The sequence below is a fragment of the Centropristis striata genome, chromosome 18 (genome assembly GCF_030273125.1).
Source record: "Centropristis striata isolate RG_2023a ecotype Rhode Island chromosome 18, C.striata_1.0, whole genome shotgun sequence".
NCBI lineage: Eukaryota > Metazoa > Chordata > Actinopteri > Perciformes > Serranidae > Centropristis > Centropristis striata.
In genome coordinates, this window is record NC_081534.1 from 10693378 (window position 1) to 10720197 (window position 26820).

At 38.9% G+C, this 26820-nt stretch overlaps 1 protein-coding gene across 1 annotated transcript; it reads right to left on the minus strand.

Annotated features, from left to right (window-relative positions):
* Positions 1-78: 78 nt before the first annotated feature.
* pnocb (prepronociceptin b) lies at positions 79-26798 on the minus strand. Its single transcript, XM_059356609.1, has 3 exons — positions 26728-26798; positions 10082-10334; positions 79-2318 (listed from the first exon to the last, which is right to left on the minus strand). The coding sequence occupies exons 2-3, from the start codon at positions 10217-10219 to the stop codon at positions 1665-1667; spliced, it is 792 nt and encodes a 263-aa protein (XP_059212592.1). The 5' UTR covers positions 10220-10334; positions 26728-26798; the 3' UTR covers positions 79-1664.
* Between the last annotated feature and the right edge of the window lie 22 nt (positions 26799-26820).

Here is a 26820-nt window from a genome sequence, read left to right on the forward strand (position 1 = left end):
CAGCAAATTGTAAGGAAGGTTGTGGAAATATGTTGAAAAAAATAATAATTATAAATATGTTTTTATTGTTATTATTATACTTGTTATTAAATAATTTATAATTACCATGCCCAACTTTCTAATTACCTTACAATCAAAACATCATTCATCACATCATAAGCTGACAGGGTCAGTTACCAAATATGGTTCCTTGCCCGATAACGGGTTAAGCTAAAGCTTTTTGAGGGGCTTTGGCCTGTAAAAGTTTGTAAATCCCTGTTTTTTTTTTAAAACTTATAATAGTAAAATGAATTGTTGTCATTAAGTTTGTTTTTTGTTTTTTAGATATTGGAGGGACAGGGGTGCAGTTTTTTCCTATGCCAATGGTTGTGTCCAAAGAAAGGCTTTGGCTTTGCTTCTTTATGCTGACATATAAGGTTCAGCCCTCCTCCCCACACAAATAATTTTCATATAGTCCTTTAGATGGTTGTCAGATATGATGAATTATGAACAGTCATACAGATATTACTAATACTGTGAGAATGAGGGATAACAGACACTAGTTTTCTCTTAGGACTGTTGTGATATTTTAGTTTGGCAAATGACATTAAATAATAAATTAAGAGTATTTGTATATTTGACATGACACAATCATTTCTAATTTTACTGTAACTGCAGAAAAATCCAAAGAATTTCATGAAACATAACTGAGGGCATGGACATACTGATCCCAAGCGAGTATCAAAGGGCATCATGTTTGTTCTTCAAACACTAGAGGACAGTGTTGTTCCACTGGAAGAAGCCCGAGGGAGCCTGCCAGCCAGCCAACCTGCTGCTCATAAGAGAAACTCATCACCTGCAAGGTTTACATTGATAAACCACTAACCAAAATTTGAATACAATAGAAAGGAAAAAGGCATTTTTTGTTGATATTCAGAATGAAGCAATGGGGACTTTTTTGCGGAGAGTTTGAAAGTTAAGAAAACCAATTTTACTTCCATTGTGTTTAATTAATTAAGTACCTTAAGCAGAAAATTAGATTCTTATATCAGTAATTAACACTTTATGCTTCAGAGCTCTCACTATCCGACCATCTGACTGAAAGCACATAGCAGGTCTACACCAATTGAATTCTTGATTATAATTATATTATTTGTGTTTGATTCTATGCCATTTCAAAAAGGGGAAACCTACGCAGTGACCAATAGATCCATTACATGAGAACTGGACATTAGTACCAGCTCTCACAATATAAACTACAGAGTGCAAAAAGAAAACACTGAAGCTGTGACTTCAGTCCCATTCACACAGGCATGAAAGTGCATTCAACATGATTCTAAACGTCACACCCTCAGGTCTCACCTCTGGTGAAAAGCTTGCAGTGAGTGAACCTCTTTTACAATCTCATTTGCCACCTTTTATTATACCGACACACAAAAATATATTCAATTGCACTTCTCTAATTCTTTTATTTCACAGAATGGCATGAAAATATGCTTAATAAGAGGGACATTATGGTCAAACATTCCTTGTTACTAAAAGACACAAAGAGAGGTGCAGCGAGATGGCGGAGTCTGTTCTTCTGATGACGATGGTGACATCACACTTCAAATTGGAGTGAGCTGCTGAAAATATGATTGGTTGAGGTAACCGGGGCAGGACTCTGTGAGAGCAACAGAAATACATTACAGTTTGTTTTGCCTCCAAACCCGAGTTACGGGGATGTTGTTGAACCTGCCGCTGCGGCTGCTCCTCATGCCCAGGTACTGCCTGAGCAGCTGGTTCACCCGTTTCTGACTGTTCCATTTGCGGGCAGATTTCCGGACCCCTATGAACCCGCCGTATCGCTTTTGTAGGGGCCTCATGGGTGAGCCAATCAGCTTCCTGTATCCGTGGCGCCCCCTCTGAAAGCCACCAAAGCGTTTGGACAAGGTAATGGCCTCTGAGGCGTCGTCCTCGTCCCCTTCTAGCTGGCTGTCACTCTCCACATTCCTCTCCTCCCTCGGCATCCTCTCTTCCTCCGTCAGACTAAGATCCAGACCCCGCAGGCCCTCCCCCTCCACGGAGGAATCCAGCAGTGATGAGTCATACTGGACACTGCGCTGTTCAAAGGGTGTCTCATCCTGCTCCCCCTCCTGGAAGCGCTCTGCAGCTGCAGACTGCAGCAGTTCACTGTCAGAGTTCAGGTCAAGAGAGGTCAGCTCCAGCTCCTCTCCTGTTCTCTTGAACAGAGTGTCTCCTTCAGAAAGTGTAGGATGGTGCGATAGCTTGACAGCACGTTTACACACCTCCCATGTGAGTGAAGAGGAGACATGGCCCCCACACTCTAACAGACACACCTGCAGAGGAAGAAGATAATGTGATGTATTAATGTAGTGCATTAAATAATTCACTTGGCTCATTTATTCATCCAAAAATGATAAAACAAACTCTTCATTCTGGTCAAAATCCCCTAATTTGTGTTGCAAGGGGTTGAAACAGTGTCTACTTATGGCATAGCTAGATTGTTTAAAGCTTCAACACATAACTATTTTACCCATAAATTGGACCTTCAGAATAATTTTGATGGCACTTACACACCACCAGCTTTGTGACCAAAAAAACTTCAGCATTATGTCCAAAGTAGAGACATGGGCCTGTTTTTTCCTGGTGTTAAGGTTGAAGCGTGTATGATGTCTCTCTACACCACCAGCTATGTTAGCAGTTTAGTGAAACTGGATCATATTTTATGGAGAAAACGTTTCAGGTTTTCCCTCTGATGTACTCTGGATGCTTTGCCTCAACTCTTTTCTGATGGAACGAAAGCTTTACTTGTTAAAGTAAAACTCACCACTAACTGCTGCTAACTGTAGCTGCGGTCAGCCAGTTGAGTCATAATGCATAATGCCAGTTGAGCCATAATGCAAGCGCTGCTTGGAATACAGGGGTGGAGTATTAGTGCTTACACCGCTAGCAAAAGAGCTTTGGTCTGAGCAAAGGAGGAGATTTTCAGGTCCAGGAATGCTAGCTGAGAGCAGTGTCCTGCCAGAGCCAGAGCTAGGTGTACGGGCAACGGAGAGAAAAAGAAGACACTGACTGGTCAAAAGGCTGCCAGACAAGAGTAAATCTTGGACAGATAGCTTCCAGAAATACAACTAAAATGATCAAGACAGACACCAAGCTGGATTTCTTACTGTTGGACTTGAAAGTAATATTAGCTATGTATTGTGTTATGGCACTTACTTGATGTTTGGCTGTGTTAGCAAAGTTGTCTTCTCGCTAATTTTTGATCATAAGGAAAGTAATCATAACAAATGCTTGTGTACAGATGTTCATATTTGTGATTTACACTCTGAAACTGTCTGGGTGTACTTGAACTAGTTCCATAATCTGGTCTTAAATTAGTCTGCTGAGCCTCTTGGTGTTTAATTTGAGGTTACTGATGCTTTCTCATTACAATGAAAGACACTGACATAACATTTGTAGGGTTAAATCCCCCACAGACCTAAAGAAATGGTGGCCATGGTGGCCATGGAAATGGCAAGTACTCCAAGTTAGTGAGGCTTGAAATGTCTCACTAGTGAAGAATACATTTTTTTTATTCCTTAGAAGCATAAATCCATGACAGCATCCCCAAAGGCTCATGATACAGGAGATTGGACACAGAAAGTACACAGCATAAAGCAAGCACCCAACAGTGAGATTTCAGAGAAATGTTCATTTACATGCTGGTTTTGATTGGAAAGTGAAATATCCCCACTGACAACTTGATTGTGTTGTTTTATACTGCAGGAATGAGTCCTAAAACCCAGAAATTAGTGAGAATTTTTGTATTTTCTTTCTCCCTCACCTCGAAATCCATGGGGGTTTTCTAATGGGTTTTTGGTTAGCTGCCTGAAAAAGCTCTGTGGTAAACGCAAGCTCGGGAGATTTTCATGTTTTGTTCTATGACAAAATGCAATCAGTTAATCATTCGTCAGCTTTGATCACTAGTTTTTAGGTTTTGCCATCTGAATATTATTAGCATTATTGGTATGTCAGTTAAATCTAGATGCTTTGAGCTACATGAATCAGTTTTTATTTTGGCCACTTGGGGGCTAAAGTTAAATATAACACACGACATAGGCCATGTATTCCTATAATGTTGATATGGTGGACATATTAGCAAGTTTGTTATCCTTTTTAAAGACCAAGTAGACATGAAGCAACATGAGCACCAAGAGCAAGTTCACTAATAAGTTGCTTACTTTGTTTGCTGATCATTGCGAGGTGAAGGCAGCAAACAGCAGATTTGACACACATTTTTTGGTGAAAGCAGCTGCAGCCAGTGGGGTTGATGAGAGCCATGAGACTGAACCAAAAGCTGTTGGCTGGGAGACCAAAACTATACGATGAAAGATGTTAAAATGCTCCAGGAAATTTCTGAGTTGGTTATTCATTTTATTTGGGCTTGTCACTAAAAGCAACCCCTTAAAAAAAGCCATTACAGCCATTTCTCATTTAATAATAGAGAGCAAACAAAATTACATATTTTTGTAGACCAACCCGGAAGTAACATCTCTATGGGGACTATTGAGAATTTGCCGCTGAGTTTTTTGTATTTGATTGTGGATCATGGCATGGATTGTTTGTTTTTCTTCAGCTTGTGTTAACCACAGACCTTATTTCAGGCATCTCACCAGAAACCCATTCAAAAGACCCCATGGTGCTAAAATGCTAACTTACTTCTGGGTTTAAGAGCTCATTCCTGTGGTGCCATATATCGATTAGTGCAGCTTTAGACTGACCATTTCTACTGTGCATGCTGCCTTATCAATAATCACTCACAGTCAATGAGTATAGGTGATTTTAAAGGCTCTTAAAAACTTCAGATGCAAAAGTGTACTTACTAAAATACCTCACAAGTGGCTAATCATGTTAATTAGAGATCTTTGCTTCAACCTAAGCACAAGGTTATTAATTATATTGTCCAGCGTCAGCATGTCTTTAATGGACTGCAATCACACCACTTTTCTAACCTTAAAAGTATCATGACTTTGCTGTACAACTAGCCAGGCTGCGAAAGCAGTCACTTCACCTGAATACTTTTGTGTCATGGAAACTAATGGCCGTTGCTGCCATGTGTACCAAAATGAGACGTCCATCATTTTAAAAATATGACATCTATTTCTGCACAATGATTGACAGCACAAAATTGGAAGAAATTAGAAATCAGTTTGAAGGACAGCAGGTAAATTATGTCCAATTTTTGTTCAGATTGGCTCCTCAAATTCAGGTAATGATATTTTTGCTCTTGATATATGATATATTGAGTATGTTGGAATTGAACTTTTTAAATAGAATGGTCTCGGGCAGGGCTGAATCACTGACTCTGTTTCGTTTTAATGATGTTTCTATCTTATTATTCTTACGTCTGACAGTTGAGTTTTATGCCTCAACACTCACAGTACTTCACCAGTATGAAGGTAAGGACGAAAGAAGAACATCTGAAGTTTGTTTCACCTCCTCTATCAGCGATGTTTCTTGTTTTTCTTGCTTTTGTTCATTGTCTTTGGTCAAAACTAGTTGTATTTCAGGCTTGGAAATCGTTTTGCTCTATTATCTAACCTGCGGACTCACTTAAAATGACTGAATTGATAATTTGTACTGTAAATGTAGAAAACCATAGTGCATTAGTTTTACTTTAGACAGAGTAAAAAGGCTTCAGCCTCCACACTACAGAGACTTATGCACACACATCTCTCTCTTCTCCCCTTTCTTAAACTCCCAAGCCCTCTGAGTTAAATTTCAGTTTGAGGTAAGAAGCAAATCCCATTTACTCGTCAAATCCCGCACAAATTAGATAAATTGCATTGTTATCGGAAAACCTGCTCACATCAAAGGAATGAGAGGAGAGGGAGTTCCGCTGTGAATCTATCAACGGAAATTAATTATCCATCGTAAATGAAATGAGCACACCAGGGGATTCTCCACGTCAGATCAATGGAGCAATCTAAAGGAGTTTATGAGTGAGAGGAGATGTGTGTGAGTGTGTGTGTGCACGCAGTCATGTATTTATATACTTGTGAGGGCCAGTGGATGAAAAGCTTGTGAGGATCCTCCATAGTGAGGATGCTTCAATGGCTTTATTTTGTCAGGAGAGAGGGGTTGGCACTTGAATATGATGTCAAGGTTAGACTACTCAGATCATCACTGGATCAATTCTGGCTGGGGACCTTTGTTATATGTTCTCACATCTATCAAATTAAAATATAAAATGCATTAAAAATAGATTGTTGTTTGGTAAAGGGGAAGAAAGTCTTCACTTACAGGTTTTTATCTGGGGAGAGGTAAGGGTCCCCTTTGAAATTTAACTGGTGCAATCCAGAAGTGCACATGAATGGCTGTTGGCCATGTTAATGCTCCAACCAGCAATCCAGCACAGTGTCTCACAAAACCATCTGGGATCCTTTAATGTGACTAAAACAGAAATGGAGGCTAATCACACTGACGGACTGCACACATTTAAGGATTAAACCAACAGTGATACATGTGGTAAACAGTGGTTGGTTGGTTTTCATGACAGTGTGTAAGGAACTAGCTGTGCCACATGTGAGCATTCTGTTCGACAACTTGCGTTCAAGAATCCATGGGAATTCTGTCCATATGGGACAATTCTGTACAGCATTATTCATGCTGAATGCCAACGTTCAGTGGCAATGCAGGAAGTAGTCTGAAGCGCCTTTCAGAGTATGCAGTCAAGCCCTCCACGTGTTTGAATTTGAGAATCTCTGTTCCTTGTTGACAACAAGCAACAACAAATTGTTGTGGAGGCGGATACAGCCATTTGGTTCTAGCCATACTGTGGCTCCCAAGCGCAAATATTGTAAAAAGCGAAAAAAAAAAACAAAAAAACAATCTCATTGACACTGCTCTGTAATTTCTATGAACAGATTCTGCAAATGAACGCAGAAAGCAAAGGAAGCACAATGCATTGGTCGAAACCCAGGTTGTAATAGTTTTGGATTTTTCATTAGTTTTAGTTTTAATTTTGTTGTGAATTTTTGTTTTCAAATTCAGTTTGTTTTAATTAGTTTTTAGAGTGAGTTTGCTAGTTTAAGTTTAGTTTATATTTTTTGAAAATACTTAGTTTAATTTTCATTAGTTTTACTGTTAGTTTTATTTTTTTGTAATGGGCTATGTGTTGGGCGCGAGATTCAAAGAGGTCATAATACATTTTGCCTTTATTTCCTTTTATTATCCATCTCAGTCCCAATAAGGTTATTAACTCTTACAATTCCGGGTGTGTGAATTTTGGTTCGAGTGTAGACATCCCAGTCTCAGTAAACATATTTACCATGTGTTCCTGCATGTTCACTAACATAGTCCTTTTTCTAATAGAAACACTGGATTATGTAGGAAAAAAGTTGACAAAGAGGAAAACGAAAGACATTTTCCACTATAATTTTAGTTAGTTTTGTAACCACACAATACAGTTTCCGTTAGTTATGGTCTTTTTAAAAACTCTTGTTTATAGTTATATTTCAGTTAACAAAAATGTTTTTTTAATTCTAATTTTCGTTATTTTGTTAGTTTTCGTTGACTTTAATAACCTTGGTCGAAACACGATCTTGTAACCCATCAGCTATCATAATTTCAGTATTTCAGCATTTGCCTCCGGAGGCTAATGAGTCATCAAGCCAACAGGCAATGAGTTCTGAGATTTGGGGGGAACCAAAACATCTGGGGTAAATAATCAAAAGACAAGTGTGTTCGACGCAGTAGCTAATTGCAGCACACACATTTCAGCTACATCTGCTATGCAGCTATGCATAACCCCTTAATGCATAACTACAACGCCCCTAAAGCTTGGATGGGAATGGGTTGGAATGCTAAGAATAGCTCTATATTTCGAACAACAGAGCCATTCTCCTGTACATTTATCAGGCTCTGTTCATACTGTATCCATCACACTTGCTTTATATTATAATTTGTTCATTTTGTATCTATAACAGTTACATCTGTTCTTACCATCATTACTTCAGTGGTCTATTCTAACGTCTATCATTGTGTACACTACTGATCTGGTATGATTTCTCTTCCATTGTCCTGGTATTTACTTTGTGTTATGGCAATATGATTACAATTCAATTTGCCGTGGCATGCCTGCTGTTGCACATTACTGTACTGCAAATGTGCTTTCATAACAGACAGAAAGGTATTTGGTCTGATGCCAAATAGCTTCAACAGAAAGAAAGAAATTTAGTCCAGATTTTTATATATAGAAAATACAGAATGCAATATATAATATTATTCATGTGAATAATAGCTCTAGTACAGATGATTAGCACAATGTAAATAAAGGCTGGCATTTCCCGTTATGATTAGCATAACTCCATGTGCGTAGTCACCGGAAGGGATACTGTGTATGTCTGTGTGCGATCATGAGCATGCAGGTGTGTGTGTGTGGTAATAAATCAATGCGTCCTGACATTCTAACAAACACCAGCGGATTCACACACACTCTTTCGTCCAGAGTGGGAAACAATAGAATTGCTCAGTGGATTCCATCTGTGGCTCAATGGGAAAGCGGCTAACACAATGAGGAGCTGATAAAATGTGTCAGTCACCGATGTAAGCCTGGCCTGATGATACTGAGCAGCAGTCAATTACAGAGTTCTATTACAACTCCCAAAAAGGTCCCAGCTGTCTTTCTCTGCATCATTATCAGCTAAATTAGCCATCCTACAGCTATTCATGGACGCCCACAGACTATTTTTACCCGCTGACGTGTTTCGCACTGTTTGGAAATGAGATTGTGTGCTGCACTGAAGTTTCGGTTTGAGTTCGCAGAGCTCAGTGCAGAGGCTGGTGTTATCTTCATGTTGGTCACGAAGCATTGCACAAGTGATGTACTTACACATTCAAATAATCCCCTTCCACTGTGAGACAGAAATAAAATGTGTCATGTTGAAATGTATCTCAAAAGTGCCAACTGTTGTGGAAGTCAGAAAGCACAGCAGTGTGTTTGTGACTTTGTTTTGCCCTATTTTAAATTTGTCACATACTTTAGTTTACGACCAAATATCTGTAAAACGAATTATATTAGAATCAGGAACAGCTGTGCTTTGTGTTTAGAGCCCATTAGCGGATATAAACCTGCTTCATGTTAAACATTATGCTTGATAAACGAGTGCATTGTCAGTGTGAGCATGTTAGCATGTTGATATTAGCATTTAGCTCAAAACTCCTGCTATGTAGAGCCCACCAAGAGCTGTTGGCATGGCAATAGACTCTAAAGCTGCCTTCAGAACGACTCTATAAAGCACAACCCATATGGTCGGGAAAAAAATGTTGGCACTGTACATTTCTGTAAACCATAATGTGTTAACATGGACTTTCACACAGAACACCAGTGTTTTATGGTAGAAGTCAATTTTAAGATGCTTTAAATTAAGTTCAATACATAACAACCCACATAACTGTGTTCAGTAGTCTGAACTTTCTTTATTGAAACTGCATTCAGTGGTCATGGACAGAAGCTGTTATTCTAACGCAAAAAACTATATTTTTGCTCATTTTAACCATGAAGTTGTTTCCTAAATATAATTCGATGTCTAGTAGTTTTTGTTTGAATTCACAACATTAACTACAAACTATCTAAAACTAGCTAAACTAGCTTAAACTAGTGTGTCGATATGGCTTGTCTTTTCTAAAGCTTTATTACCACCATGTTAGAGAATGACAATGGATTCCAGCAGTTCAGAAAAGTTCAAAATCAACATATTTATAGTTCAAAACATCAATATTCAAAGTATCTGCGGTTTGCATAAACTTACAATGAGACATGCCTTAGAGTTACACTGTCCCATGAAACAGTTGTGACTATTGCACTTAAAGTTTAGAGAATGTTCAGATTGTTAAAATATGAGCAAAATCCTATTAAACAACACAATATGCAGAAGCCATCATGATGGAAAAAAACCTTCTTTTACAAGCTAAAATACAAACACACCTTCAACAGAGTGCTGGAGGTTTGGAGCTGTTGTTTCCACACCAGCACACACACACACACACACACACACACACTACGTGTTGACAAGACGGACATCAACAGTGACTCACATCAGCAAACAGTACTCACCATGGTGTTGAAGGCTTGCTGCAGCTGCTGCTGCTGCAGGAGCAGACCGCAGGCCACGCAGTCCCCCTGGCAGTCACTGCGTCCAGGGGTGAAGAGACATGCCAGCAGCACCAGCAGGTACCATAGAGGGATCTTCATGGCTCAGCACAGCCACACAGGCAGGAGCACACAGCCAGGTACAAAAGAAGAGTCTTAAGCAAGAGTCAACAGCTGGAGAATCTGTGAGGTAACGCCTGTGGGATCTGGGTCCAGCCTACAGGGAGAAAGCAGACACAGTTAGAGGAACATTGCATTAATTCCACTTTATTGGAATCATTAGCTGGATTTGGGCGATCAGTGAAAGCGTTGGTGGTGGGAGAGTGTTCAGCCAACACCAGGAGATGGACAGTGTGGGTGGGATGGAGAGAGAGCACAACCTGAGGCAATAAATGAGAAAATGGGTATTTTCCAGTAGGCAGGAAGGGACCACTACAGGCTGGGGGTGGATCACTGATGGAAATCATGCAACATAAGTTAGAGATATGATTGGATCTGAGCTTGAGACATCAGAGACACCGTGCCCTGTATTAACAAGAGGCTACAATGTGTGAACCAGGTGTACAATGTTTGTTGCTTGACCTCCACTCCCTGACCCCCATCTATCCTGTCACTCACCACTATAACATCCAATATTACCAAGATAAAGAAAAAACAGCCACTCAGAATAACAGAGATTGCTTCTGCCCTCAGACTGCTGCCTCACCAAAACCATATGGCCTCTGCAGGTTTATGAAGACCATAGGTAAGATGAACCAACTGCCTGGGCGAAAAACACATCTCATATTTTATCACACCACATTTGATTTATAACAATGGCAGTATTAAAATAAGTTGTCTTTTATTTTTGACAAAATGTGCAAATGTGAGACTTTAATTTTCAGGAGCAGCAGAAATAAGCTGTAAACATAATACTGATATACAAACTTTTTAGCTAACAGATGTTAATGAAACACATTTTAAAAACACATCTTTCGCAGCTAACTCCTCCACTATGTTTAACCAGCTGGACAGGTAGTGTACAGTGGGTCTTCACACCATATTTGCTGTGATGTGAAAGAGTGATGGATGTAACAGTTTCCCTTGAAAGAACTGTAAGTTGTCACTAAATAACGAAAAAACAGGGACAGCGTTCAGTTGCTACACAACAAAATCATTTATTCCAGGTCATTATGTTTGTGATCTGCAAGTATTCGACTATACAGCAGGTCAGCTGAACATATGTGAAATGTGAAATGTGTTCAAAAAGAAGCATATAGTTCAATCAATATATAATGAAGTTTCCAGGGACAAACGTAATGATTTCATTCTATTTCCTGAATGCAATTTCCAGCAGCTGATTCACAGAGTAATTATCACCGGAGTCAATTAAACAAACTAAACACAATAACAATGTTCTTTGCAAGAAACCCATAAAAAAAGAATTTACTTTTTTGTGTATACTGTATGTGCAGCCAATAGATAACATACAGTATTAGTCTTTACTCTTGGAACTGAAGCAATAGTGTGTCTTATATTATAGGAAGCAAAGCCAGAAGCAAACCCAGGAGGTTACAGTTATATGGCATGTACTGTAAACACTCAATCCAACACAGCTAACTTTAAGATGACTTTGTCTTTAAAATACAGGAAACACTTTTGATTCCTCTTTGATTGCAAACACTTTGATTGTGTCGTCATGTTTAGGAAAGATATTGATAACATATTAGAATTACTTACACAAAAATGAATACACCCACATCAAATATTATTAATAGTAGTAATAGTAGGTACTGTCCAAAATTATCAGAGCTTTACTGGTATGAAAAACATGCCAGAATGAAAGGGTGCCTTTGAAAGGGTCAGATTCAGGGTCAAACAACCATGGACTGTATAAAACAAGTAGCCATAGTCACCATGATATCACCCATTTGGTTTTTGGACTACAGTTTTGGAACCTTTTTCGTTTTGTCCGTAACCATCATTTTTTGGAACCAAAAGTAACCATAATTTAACAAAAGGGTGAAGCTAAGGAAAGGACACAAAATTACCAGCTGATGCTAACATTAGCTAGCTAGTTTGGTTAGCAAGATGCATCCGTAGTTCAACATGAACAGCTGACTCTTGTGTCTTTTATTTAGGGAGGGGCTCACTGAGTTTGAGTTTCTTCCTCTTCTCCACAAGTTTACCTTAATTATTTGATAAGCTCCACCACAAAGAGTCATAAAGTTAAGTATTAATTTAAAATATCATTACTTGGTGCCAGTATGTAGATAATGCATCACAAGGGGGGAGATAAGATATATTCCCCTCATTGATATTTTGTCCCACACATGCAACTGAACACTGAACAAGACATTTTGAGACTATAAAAATAAAATTAACTTTAATGAACTGATAACACGCTGTTAAAAGCTCTAACAGGAAAACACGCAGTGCACTATGGTAGTGTTGTGTCAATCACAAGGTAGCCACACCCTGCTTTATCTTCTACTTTTATAGACTAAAATGTTTTTACTAGATAAGGTAATCTATGCAATCTGACTCCTTTTGTTACCCGTGGAGTCGCCCCCTGCTGGTCATGAGCAAGAATGCAGGTTTAATTTACTTCGTTTCACTATTCAGACCTGGAGGTTGTCATTTGATAACAACAAACCTGAAAAATGAATCCACATTTATAATAACAAGGACCGCAACGTAATGTACTGTGGCATCAAAGATAAAAAACTACTTTCAGTGTTGACCCACACAAGCCCTCATCTGGACAAATGGAATTCACACTCATAATGTTTTCACAGGTCTGATGAAGACAGACACAAGTGGTGGAAATCACAGCCAGGGCCAGTACAATCCCATAGTAAATACCTCATATTGAAGAGAGTGAAAATCTTTAACAATGGAGTGGGTGTCGTATTGATGGGAACACTGATGTTGAAATAAATAAATAAGTAAAAACTAGAACACCATGACCATTTTCCCTGTACCACATTACCACTGGTAGTCAATAGCATATGAAACAGGTCGTGTGTGACTCCGGCCCATTTAGAAATATATAAATGGTTTTATGGGAAATCATTAGAGGGACCTGTTTGTTTGCCTTACAGAGATGTTTTGTGCAATGATCATTTGCGAGCCTGCTGACTAAGCCCATTTTGATATAATGTTCTCCCTTAAGTGGCTCCTACTAAGTAAGTTGAACAAATGAGTAAAGCAGCACAGCGATGGTGTAGGCCCTGGATACGCTCCGGCATTACAAAGATGCTGCTTTCACACAATGGTACTATTCTATCAGAGTGTAATATGAACACCGTGGGCTTTTTCTCAGCCCTATTATTAATGAAAATTTGTGAAATGTCTGTTATAGGCTTAATAATTAGACAGTGGAGGTCCATTTGTTTGCCTCCACACATTTAAACATTAAGGGGCCACATCAGATTCTCTGAGGTACATGTGCACACCATCTTTTTAATTTTACTTCCCTTTCACAAAGCATTTTCTAATATTTGTTTTTCCCCCCAGTATTTTCAGTAAATGTGTCCATGAACTGATGGACAAAATATAGTTATTTTTTATTTATTTATATTTTATTTTTTTAAAGGTTTAACTACATTTTCAACAACAAACAGTTTTTTTGTATAAAATTTCCATAATGAAAACATGCATTTATCCATTCATTTATAATTTGCCTGCAGATTGATTTAGCTGCTTTTAAAGAATTGTCAGGAGAGTGATTTACATGTTTCCAAAGCCATAGTCAGCTGCCGTCTCTCTTTTGAATGGAGGCCATTAATGTTAGTTAGAAACAATTGACAAGGATATTAAGAGTTAATGAGATAAATTATCATCAATCTGCAGCTTTGAAAGGTTTATAATAGTGCGCTGGTTTTTAATGATTTGTATTGGTCAACTTGTTAAAACAAGGTTGGTTCAAGAGACTGCACTGCCTCCGTTTATTTATTACATATTTAAATCGGTTTGCACACCATCTTGCCCCACACACCATGTCATGACCCTTTCATACATAACACAACAGGAGAGTGCTGCATTGAACATGTTTTATGTAGAGTGCTATCGCCACAGCATGGCCACTTTCAGGCTGTGTATTTTTAAAATATTTAGCTGATGCAGTGCATATTGCAAATTTTGATTCATGCATCTCAATTTTGGGGTAAAATTGACCAGCATACCTCAGTTGATATTTCAGCAAATACAGATTCAGTGCAGCCAACTGGAAAAGCATACGGATCCAAGCAATGGTCATTTTATGAGAATGTGAGCTGCTTTCTTTTCTTCCACAGAGAATAAATGTTAGAACTGAATAAGGCTGCAAGCTCATGGAACATCTACTGAGTCCCTGCTTTTACGACGATCTGATTCATTATAAACTAGAAATGTACTTGAAGAGCGCTACAAAGAACACAAGTCCTCTAAAGCATACGACCACATGTAATTTGTTCCCACCCTCCAATTAATCCCACAGGAGCGTTTTCAAAATTAGCACCACTGGAGATCTACACGTCCTCATACCCAAACGTAACATTGTGAGACAGTTGCAGTTTCTTTAGGTTACTAAGGGATCTTGTTGCCGCAAGCCGCAATGCATATAATGAGTGGACACTTACACATTGACATGTTCCTAATTTAGGACAGCAAGTCCACTTAGGACTTCTAAGTGGACTTGTGTTCTTTAGACTGTTTAGTATCCTCACTTATGCCTTTGGTGTTATGTTACTTCATAATTACTATGGTCACTAGAGGTCGCTACCTCAATATAAAGTAAATTTGGGTAATTTAGTTGTACATGCTGCTGTACAAATGTATTTACAAATTGAGTCTCCTCCTTTCTGAAGGTAATGAGTTTATTTCTGTAACTGGAATAGCATAGAAAAATGTCAAACATTTACACATGTGAAGGAGGCCATGATACGATAAATATCACAATACACTTTGAGTTTGATCATGACCATATTGTACACCTATTACTACTGACAAACTCCATTTAAAGGGAAACTACTTAATTTTCACAATAAGTTCACCAGGTCGCAAGGGTTACCTCAACTTGGATTTGACACCTGAGTCCTACATTAGAAAAGACAGAAGATGTGGGTTTCAAAAGAAGGGAGGGAGAATCTAATGAATAATTCTATCCAGTTGCATTATGGGAAGTGTAGCATTTTGTGTTTTTGGAGCTAGACTGATACTAATACTAAAAGTCAGGACATGTCTGCCTCTGTTGCTTCAGATTTGATGCAGTCCCTTAACTTTATGGAGTGTAATATTACATTTCTGGAGTGCACCTTGAATTGATCGATTTTTGTTTGTTTGCTTGCTTGCTTATTTGTTTGTTTTTCTCACTGAAGAGAAGTGAAAGTTAGAGGATATCATTTTTATCTGTCATGACCTTTGACAATATTAAGGATGGAAGCATGCAAGTCACTTTGATCCAGTCTGAAATATTTAAAATGTCCAGACATTCTTTGTAACAGATTATGAACCCTTATGACTTTGGTGACCCTCTAACCTTTCCTCTAGCGCAAGCATGAGGTGAGTTTTTATGGTTCTTATCTCAACACCTATTGGATGGATTGTTATTAAATGTGGCACTGTCCCATGGTTACATACCAAACTAAGAGCATGATTAACATAAAACCTGCTCAACAGCAGCTAATTTAAAATCTCATCATGTGCATATTAGCATGCTAGTTACTACCAAAGCTTGATACTGCAGTTTGCAATTTTGGAGAACGGTAGTTGATTGTTCAATCTAATCTTAGTCAGATACTGAGGCTTTGGGTTGGTGTTTCAGCCAGTCTACCAACGAAGGTTAGTTTTTGATGCGGAGGCCATGATACGATAAATATCACAATACACTTTGAGTTTGATCATGACCATGTCCTACATAGAATTTACTACAACAGCTGTTCTTTATTGTTCTGCACGGCGATCGCACAACTTAAAACACTTAAAATTTAGACCCACAGAGAGAAGTAAAATAAAATATTCTTGTGTCATGGTGATTCATCTCTACTTCCACCAACTGGCTTTATTGTACACTGCATTGTAATCAGAAGGCGTGTTTCCATTAGGGTAAAGAGTGGTCACTGGTAAAGTCTCAGGCCATGCCTCTCGTATGGCTGCTTACTCGGCGTGCCTCCATTACAACAAAGTAAGGCCCCAGAAGGATTTATGAGACTCCGGAGGCATGCACAGCATGCACAACAACTGCAGCTGCTGTTGCTAACTGTGCAAAGCGTCCGCCGCTGATCATAAACAAACGGGCATGCCAGCTGTACACAAAGTGTCCTCCGCTGATCGTGAATTATCCGGCATCGCTAACTGTGCACAGTGTCCAGTGCTTGTTGTAAACAAACAGAGGTTGCTAAATTAACACATACTGCTGCAGCACATACATACTGTACTGCTACAGAGCTAACTGTGTAGCCTATTAGCACTGTGCTACTGTGCACCTTGTTACGCGACACCGGACTGCACTATGAAAGGGCAGAATATCACGCCTTCGCGGGATCACTATGAACGCCCTAAAGCGTAAAGCAGGCACAGATCTTTCCAGGAATATAGTGGGGATTTGCGGGACCACACTATGAAAGGGGCTTATGTTTCTTGTCGCTTGTGACTACCCACTACTTCGCCGGCTTTTACAAATGGCGTGTGTTTTTGTGGTGTCAAGTACTACATCACATCCTGCTTAGCGTTCTATCCAATCAGCAACCAGGCTTTTTTCAAGGGAGAAAAATGGCCCTGCTCTTCGTCAGGGTCAAAAACGGCTGAACAAACAGCCGCTAGGGAAGGCGCACAATCAAAGTAGGGGCGTTTCGGCGAGGGAGACCCGCCTCATTCCAGGTATTCAACCATAGTGGAAACGTGGCTATAGTTGTTTTGTTTTTTCTTTCAAAACTGCTGTCACAGCATTTGCTCCTGTATGGATACACTGGCATCGCATTGGTTCGTGCATCAACAAGGAGAAAATCACAACACATTTTTTGGGACTAACAACCCTACGTAATTCATGACTTGGGATTGAGATTCACCAATCAAATATCTTTCTCGACAATCACATACTGCATCTTTAAGTACAGAGTGGATAGCTTGGCGGTGGATTCTTAGTCTCCTTATCACAAAATATCATGCCTAAATTTGACTTGTCAATATTTCTATCAATGCATTTGGAGCTTTCTCTGTGCTGTTGGGAGCAGAATACCTAAGTATGCTACAGTCAAAGTCAATGAAAGAAAAAAGAAGTTACTGGGGTCATGAGAACTTTGGCACCTTAAACAGGGTCAGGCCTTCAAAGGTAAAGAAGCCCTGAGTGGTTTTATGATATTGCCAATTTCTTAAAGGAAACGAAAAGAATCATACACAATATTTTACCACTGATCAAGTGAATAAGACATCACTAATTTATCACCAAAAAAGTCATTTTGGTAACTGATTATTTCCCCTCATGGAATAATATGCCCAGGAGTTCCAAAAAGAGTCACAACATTTCAAATTGACTTCAGATTGAATGTTGCCCTTCACATCTGTGACAATTTGAGTCATGAACCCACACACTCGTCTCTCTGCTCTATTTCAGTAATGACAAAGTTCTTGGTCTTGATATTGCCACTGGTCCATTTTTGCCACCCTTGCCTATAAATTTGCATACTATTTCAGATATCTTTAACGTTTCATATCATTTGCATAATCTGACAGAGCTGGCAGTTGACTGGGTGCAGAGGGCTGATATATGATGTTCCGTACACGGATAAAGTGGCCTTTTCAGCCCTACACACCAGGCTTTACCCCCTGGGCAACAAGACAACACAATCCGTCCAGGAGACTGTGATCTCATTACAGTTGCATTTAAAAATAGATCTTCATTATTCACAAATATAAACAACCTTGTCCTTCTAAATGAAAGCTGGCATGAAAGCAAAAGTAAATTGACCACAATGAAGAGCCTGATGTCCCTCTACTTTTACATGAGTCTTTCCATCTTGCACAAATGAATGCTTTTACCCACTTCTTTCCAAAACAAATGGACTGTTTTATGCTTCCATTAGAGTTAACTAAGACCCTGAAAATGTTACGTGTTTTCAAGATAAAATGTTTTTCCCTTTCCCCACACAGCAAGCAATCAGGGCATTCATAAAAGGACCACGTCACTTGTGCATTTGGTTTTGGTTTCTGAGTACATTTTTTGTCCGTGCCTGGAATAATTGAGAAAATCTGAGTAATGTGGAGTCGCTGGATGCACCATCACCACCACTTGAACCAATACCACCACCATTTTCTTCAGTTTTCCATAGATATATTGTCTTGAGATATGATGGGTGTGCAGAAGCTGTTAAGAGTTGTGCATGCATTTATTTCTTTAATGCAGTTATCTCAGAATCGTGATTTAATTATGTTTTTATCTCGAGAAAACTGCCTTTTGTAATCTTAAAATGACAAGATCATTAATTTTTCATCAGGAGAAACCGAGCATTGTTATATACAACTAAATAGCATAATTAACTTGTTATCCCAGGAAAAGTAATAGTTGTTTCCTTTTATTACTTAAAACAAACAGAAAAAGACATTTCCCTCTCTTTTAAGTGACTTAACAAAATTTTTTTTTTTAATTCCTTAAAATAAAAAAATGCATGAAAAGAAAAGAATGAAGACATTCCCCCACAATGTTTTTAGTATTTTCTTTTTAATCTATGGGGGACACAAGCAACACATTTTATGCTTTCTGTAAATATAATCCATTCACCCTATTTCCATACGTTTTGTATCAAACCCTTGTTAGCATCTTATTTTGAAAACCCGAAATAGTCACGTATGTATCCTAACTTCACTTCATCACTGTCAACTTGATGTGGGCCATTTGAAGCGTGTACTGTCAGTTGGTTCAACCCAATATAATAAAAGGAAAAACATTTTTTACACTTGATATGAGGTTAATTATCTAATGATCTCAAGATATCAAAGTTCTAAAGGGTTATAAAGGGTTATAAATAATGTGCTTTTTAAGAATATATTAGATTCACTTCCTCCTAACCCCAACACTTTTTCAATCAGTCTAAAAAAATACCTTTTTGTGTTTCTAGCGAAAGCCAGCAAGTGAATGGATGACAGCGGGATACGAGCAGCGTGTGCATCCGGTACAAAGTTGCAAAGTGAGTATTAATAACGCTAACGGTGGGGTAAATTAGCATTAGCAGCTTTAATGAAGGGTGGAGAGGGGGCCAAGGTGTCATGAATATGAGAGGGGGAGAAGAAAAGCTCTGTGCTCGTCTCTGACAAAGCTCTGACTCACTCTATCTCGTCCATTAGTCGTCTGCATGAAGCTGAAAAACACAAAGGAGTCTGCTAATGCATAGATAACCTAGAGGTCTCTCTCTGTTTCCTTCCTGCTCCCACTTCTGCATCCACTTTACTGTTCTTGTTGCTCCATTCTTGCCGTTCTTGTTGCTCCCGACTCCCTTTCACATCAGTGGATCATAGCTGAGATCTTTTATCTTTAATGACATATTACTGAGATTTCCAGTCTCTTCCAGTGGTGTATAGATCTTAACTCCCCTTCATTAAGGCATAGCTGGAGCCAGGAGCCACCAAAGATGGATGGCATGAAGATGTGGTCACTTTGTCAAAGGGGAAAATGAATAAAAATTCCCATTCTACCTATTACATCTCATGGGTCATTAATGGCACTTGATTAATTCTTTATAACCTGAGGAGATTCATGAGTGTTTTATCACCTTACACTCGCTTGTAATCGCTTGTTGAAAATCCGTTGATCTGAGATAATGGGCCAATAGAATGTGGTTTGGTGTGTGAATCGAGAGTGGAGAAAGACAAAGACAGGCCTCATAATACTTATTCAAAATTCACAGACTGGTTCCAATTCATTTCTCTGGATGCCTGAGACTTTGAAATCAATACAGTCTCTTCATTTACAGGGTTAGTCCCCCCACCCTCCAAAGAAAAATAAAACTTCCAAATTCTCTCTAGTGGTTTGAAGAAATCGTTTTCCTTATGCAGGCTCTGAGATTTCTCTCTTCTCTTTTTTTCTGTGAAACTGGAAGAAAAAAAATCAACGTAAACATCTTTTCCAGCAAGACTGTCCCAGTAACTGGACAATCCACAGGGGACTCTTATCAGGACTATTTCTTTGGCAGGGGGCAGTGCTACTGAAAGCTATTGACACCACGGCCTGTGGATTATCCAGAGTAACAGTGACATTGTGCTGCAGCTGAAATGTTCTGTTGCTGCAAATTAATTTCCGTTCACCTCTATTGTACTGGTGTGGTAGCGGAAATGGCATCTCAGAACCTGAGCAAATAAAACCAACCACCTGCATGACTATATACCAGTAGAGGACAATGACAAATATATATTATATATACTATATTTGTAATTTGCTTTAACTGACCCTATTTCACCTGAGATGCAGGTACAAGCCTCTCTCCTAGAAGTAAATAGAAAAATAGAAATAATATCTTTATACAACATACTTAACTTGTTTTTCTTACAATATCCACTCTTGCAATACAATATTTCCTCAAAGCAAATGTTACATTAGTTTAATAATTTCTTAAGGAACAGCATACAAAGTACTAACCAAGATTAAACTGAAACTTTCCTTTAACTAAACCAGAGTGCTTTTGTTGCCTAAACCTGACCACAGGTTTAACGCTGATCTCTGGTGTCAAAATTTTGCATCTTTTACATCCACCTTTCACCCCAACCACTTCATTAGAACTTGCATACAGTTAGAAAGACTGCTGCAGAGATCAAGTGATCCCGGCTCTGTACCGAGAACATGTTGGTAGATACCGCAAAAAATAAGTTAATGGCTTTCAAAATGGCAGGATGAGTAGCACACCTGCATACTGAAATAAGAATTTAAAATACCTCTTCTCTCGCTCTAATTGCAGTTTTTACTACTATCATCATTGAAAAGGATTGTTAACCTTAAAAGAGTTTTGTCTTCTGAACCAGGCTCCCTGCAACATGTCAGCACTCATCATGAGGCGACTCATCAGGCCAGCCATGACATGAGATATCTCTCATAAGACACTGATTGCCTATTATTAGACTGTACTCAATAAATTCATTCAAAACTACACTCATTTTATTAATTTCAGATTGTTTTTTGGATTATGCTTACCAAAGAATACTAAACTGTTTTTCCTATTCTACTTTACAAACTGTAATACGAATAACCAAGGGCGTTATTTCCACTGGGGACGGAGGGGACATGTCCTCCTCATTTTTATAGTTTCAGGTAGTTTTTCAAAGTAAAACCTCTCTGCACATTGTTTTGTATCCAAATGCCAAAACTCCAGATGTGAGATGATCTAAGCAGATAAAAAATGTCTTTATACTCAGCTGAGCCACCTTCAGTTCGCCTCTCAGACTGTAAACAGGCTACCCTATTCTCTTCATGAAGGTTTTTGGGGCAATGTGAAACCTGAAAAAGCTCTGACTATTTCATTTTTTTGCGAAACATTATTATCTATGTCTTATGTTGTCCTAAAAAGGTGCTAAATTTCACTTTACCTTAATTCTTCCTTCCTGTCAGAATAAGCCTAAACGGATCCACTCCGCATGTGCAAAACAACAATAACAACAGACATATCCATGTGTTGTTTCTACAGCAGCTTATTACTATTTTTGGTAGTTAGTGTTGTTCTCTAATGGCCATAGTAATTATGAAGGATGTCAAGGCATAAGTGGTGATGAAGCATACTGTGACATTTTTCACTTTTCCACTCTCTTACTCAGATATTTTTTGCCCCCTAATTTGAATATGAGCTGTCCTGAGTGGACTTTTTGTCTGGATTTTTACCGGGGGCGGCGGCTCGTTAAGAAGAGTAAGAATGAGTTGAACACAGTTCTCCTGCAGCAGTCTCTCCCAGCTGCAGTCACAGAGCCGGAGGGGATGTTAACCCCTTAGCATCCAGTCTGCAAATTGCTAATAGGTCAACAGCCATCATGACGTCACCCATTGGTTTGTGGACTGCCCGTTTGAAGCATCGACCTGTCAATCACAAGGTAGCCATGCCCCAAATCATACCCTGCTATATTGTCTGTCTTCTTCTAAATGGGACCTTTATTTACACAGATCACTTGAAACTAGGGATTGAGACCATAATCTTGCCATGAGCATTTTTACTGAGGTAATAAATCAAGTGAGAAGTAGTCTCATTTTGCATTGAGATAGATAGGACCAGAGTTCTTCTGCAACTGATGTGTCGATCCCTGTTGGACTTCTGCATTTGCTTCACTGCTCAGACTGGGAGGTTGCCACCTGATCCCACGCTGACAGTGTTAACAAAACCCGCCCTGCTCTGCTTCTGATTGGCTAGTAACATTAGTTAGGTTGCTTTCCTCTCTTACCATTGGTGGGTGAACTCAATTGGCTCAAACATGATGATCCGCACCTAAGTTCCAAAGTATATTGACTTTTTTTTCTGAATGTGGCTATGTTGCAAATTGAGGCATTTAGAAATGTGTTTCAAATGAGTCACTGGTCGCACTATACTTTGATATTCCTTACCAACCAGAACCAGCAGGGATTACACATGAAAACAATGGTAACTGATGGAGAACAGATACATCCAGACAATTGTGTGGTGTTTAGCTCCACAACATACAAACACTACTTTATGTTTAAAATACAAGTGGATCTACATTTTTATTGATTTTGTGCTAAACCAGTTTTCCAGACATCATTCTCTGCACAGTGGACAAATCCTGGTGATATTTCTCAGGGATCTTTAGTAACATGATGGGGTCAAGAAAACTTGCATGTTACAACTGTAAAACATTACAATGAAGATGACTCGCCCCCACTCTTTTGTAACGCCTAACTATGTACTACTTTGTCCTAACCTTAAGGAAGTAGATTTGTTGCCTAAAGCTAACAAAAAGTGTTAAAATCAGCGACCGTTACATTTAGGGATGACGATGTGTTGCTGCCAACAGAAAGAGGGCTAGTTTTGGAAACACTTTTGTGGGTTGGAATTAAAGGCAGCAACAAACAAAAGCTAATTGGTGAGCAGATGATAATGAGGATGAGGAGAAAGAGAGCCAACTTTTTAATTATGGCTTTTTGTTGAACAGTGGCTGCTACTTCTGCACTGTGGATGTGGAGTCGGAGCCAGGAGTGGTGCGGCTGTGACGTGAATGGCTTCACTGAAACAGATTCCATGCAAAATTTCTGGGTGTCAAAGTTTACTTATAACTATATCTGTCGGTGCTCTCCTGCCAGTACAGAATTATGACCAAGGTTGATGTAGAATGGTGTAAAAGTTGCATCAATTCTGCTATGACTGTTGAGGCTGAGGTATTGCAAAAAATCAGTAAAGAAATCCGCAAGAATTGTGCAACACCACTAAAATGAGCACCAAACATGACCACAGTTGTCCTGTCAAAACACAGATAACAAGTTACTCTGTCAAAAACCTTCAGTTTGAGCAGGATTTACACACACGGGATCATCTCTCACACACAGCAGTGTAAATCCAGCCTGCGCAGCCACAGATAAACAGCGTGTGACTCAGTGGAGAGTTCAGAGGACCAGGAGCAGGAGAAGGTGCGCTCGCAGTTGTGCCCTTCCTCCGATCCTGAAATGACTCATCTGAGAGAATGTGCTTAATCCAGTTTAGACGTGTCTTCCACAGCTGCACCAGGTGTCACGATTGTACCTGCAGCATTAAAACCTAGTTATTGTCGCATTGAAGTGGAATTGACAGATTGACAGAAAGGGGAAAGAGTAGAGGGCAGTGAGGTCATGATGACACTGTGTATGCAGCTAAATTCAAGCTTAACGAGAAGATTGTGATAATGTACAATTTAAAAGTTAAAGAGATTTATCTTGTGAATTCTCTTTGTCTTGCTGTTATCATATCTACTGGAAGAATCACACTTCCTGTTTCTGGATATGCCTTTATCTTGTTTTCACTCTTTAGGAAATCTTATCTTCTGTAGACTGTCAAGCATACAAATTGAGGGGAATAATAATGAAAAATGCCGCTTTTTTTCTCCTCATATCTCGCATAGACTATAACAGTCTCACATACACATCCATACAGATATTAAGTGGAGATATTATACTTTTTATATTCATATTCAGGCACCATCATATCAGATCAATTGAGCATATCGTTTCCATCAACTGTACTCGCAGGGTTTCTTTTAATTGGGAACAGATTTGCACCTGAGGGGAGATCGTTCCCAGCATCGCACGTCTTTCATAAGGACAGAAGTCACACCAACAATCATCTAATTTAGTCCGCATGAAGCTGTCTTAATAGCTGCCAAATGTTATTCTCCCCATGCAGTTTACCTTGGATGATAGCACACTGAGAGAGAGCAGTACAGACACATCGCCTTTCGATTTGTCTGATAAACTGTCACTCTGACTGACGGTGATGCACTGTTAGATGTGTGGGACTCTATGGGAGATGGGTGCTTTAAAAGACAAAGGGTGGGCGCAGAAAGGTGCATTCACATGAATCTTTGATCTCATTCCCCAAAGTTATAGATGGTTAGTATGCTATTTTTTGATACTTCTAGAAGACCAGACAAAAAAGTGACATCCACTGACAAAGGTGGACAAGTTAATGGTGCTGAATTAAATCTAAAAAGTTAATTTAGAATATAAAAGTGTCAGTTACCGAAGCTAAATGAGCTCTTGACTTTTGGAAAACAAAGGTTTTAACACAACAGGGACATTGCGCCCTTAATAATGCACTCAGTCCTGCAGTGTTAGCTCCCACCAGCCCCAGAGTGCACAGCTAAAATTCTGCAGAGTGTTAGGCAGCTGACATGGTGTCATCATTGATGTGGTTGCTGTTAAGCTGCGTTGACACCTGCACTAATCCATTGGACATGGAGCCAGTGGAAAGCAATCTAGTACGGACAGACAAGCTCCCCATACTTTCATCAAGGTGAGGACGGTGAAGCTGGAAGAAAGTGATGAACGGCAAAATACTTGTGCACAGGAGGGCAACAGATGCAGGAATATCTGTTGTTTTGTTCCTCAGTACCTCGTTCTCTGATCATAGGGAGGATTTGTGCTTGTAAAACACTAGAAGCCAGACAGTAGGCAAAAAAAAATTCTGTAACAGCAGTGTATCAGTTCGATCTTAGTGCAAGCAGCAGAATCCTAAAAGCTTTTATTAGCAGATTAGAGAGAGCATGGAAAGCATCAAAGACAGGATAAATACATGATAAATTATGTATTTTTGCCTTAAATGTGAGGTTAAATTTGATCAAACCAATTTTAAATTGATAAGAAATTGAGATTTATGCAAAAATTTGATTAGTTTATTATGGATCCTTGCATGATTTATTTTTTATTATTAAATTATTATTATTTTTTAATATATATATACATATTCAGTAGCCTCTCTGGTGTACAAATATAGATTGGGGGGTATTTTCAATAGAAAATAAGCCAGGTACATTTTTAAACAAAATTATTAAATAAATAAAAAATTCTACGTAAATCTGTTTATTACCACTTAACTCAAACACATGTAACCAATAACCTTTAACATACTGTATGTGTAAACATTGTCCCATTCTTCATGAAACATTCCCCCTGCGTGAAGTCATTTATCTGTGAATGGCACATTAACCACCCGTTTTCTGCCCCGTCTGCACCAGTATCGTCTTTACTGATAATGGGAAAAGATTATGCACATTCATTACCATTATCATTAAAATCATCATTATCATGCGCTTAGCATAATAACAGCCATTCACTTCTCCGGCTTTTTTCCTACTTGTTCGGGTTGACACTGGAGTTGCTTTAGGTAGAATGGGAATGGCTTTTGTCATCTTTTCTTTGAAGCTTTTGTGTGATGTATTTAATCTGACATATAATGCTCCATGATCAATCAAAAGGGCAAACCATAAATAAGCTGTTTTTGGAGAGGCATTCACTGACTTCTACCTGGACTATTTTGTTTAATTCAGCTGAATATTGGTAAGTGGAGGAAGGTTTCTAAAATGCATTTTTATATTTGCTTTTTTAGTATTGTTAAGCTACATTTTATAATATTTTCCACTTTTTAAAAAATGTATTTGTATATTATATATCTTTATATACTCGACTTGTTTTGGATTAAAGTCAGGTATACTTTCGCCCAGTACAAAGTGCAACTGAGTGAGTAACTGCTTTCTCAGCACAATCTGGGACTTTCTCTCTTGTTAATGAAGTAATAATCAGCTGTGGTGTTGGTACTGGCTGTGGTACCTTTAGAGCCGCAGGGAGACAATCAGAGTAATGGAAAAAAAAGATTACTGCAGGTGAGGAGTGTTATTTACAGGATCACCTACGAGGTCAAAATCCCAAATTGCAAAGCCAGAAACAGACAAAGCAGAAACGACATTCTCAATAAATAAATAAAAAGAAAATAAAAGAGGGAGAATCCTAACAGTGGCTGCCCTAAAACAACAATATTCCCAGAGGATCCATTAGCCATGGTTTGTGTATACAAAGACAACAAGTCCTTTCCTAATTAACTGTTTCCTCATCTCTGTCTTTTCTGAGCTCTTATTCATTTACCTGCATCTTTACAGACAGGTAACATTCATATAAAAAAAGTACCACTGGAGGACTTCCTTACCTGTGACGTAAAGATATTCTCAGAGTCCTCCTTCTGTGGCTGCAGGAGAGTTTTGATGGCTCGTATCCTTAGGCTAAGGGTTTCAACAACTGA

Bases quoted from the DNA above. Each gene is read 5' to 3' on its own strand.
- pnocb (XM_059356609.1), bottom strand. From the start codon at position 10,219: ATGAAGATCCCTCTATGGTACCTGCTGGTGCTGCTGGCATGTCTCTTC. The intron at 2,319-10,081 runs GTGAGTACTGTT...CTTCCTCTGCAG, and splicing joins AGCAAGCCTTCAACACCATG to GTGTGTCTGTTAGAGTGTGG.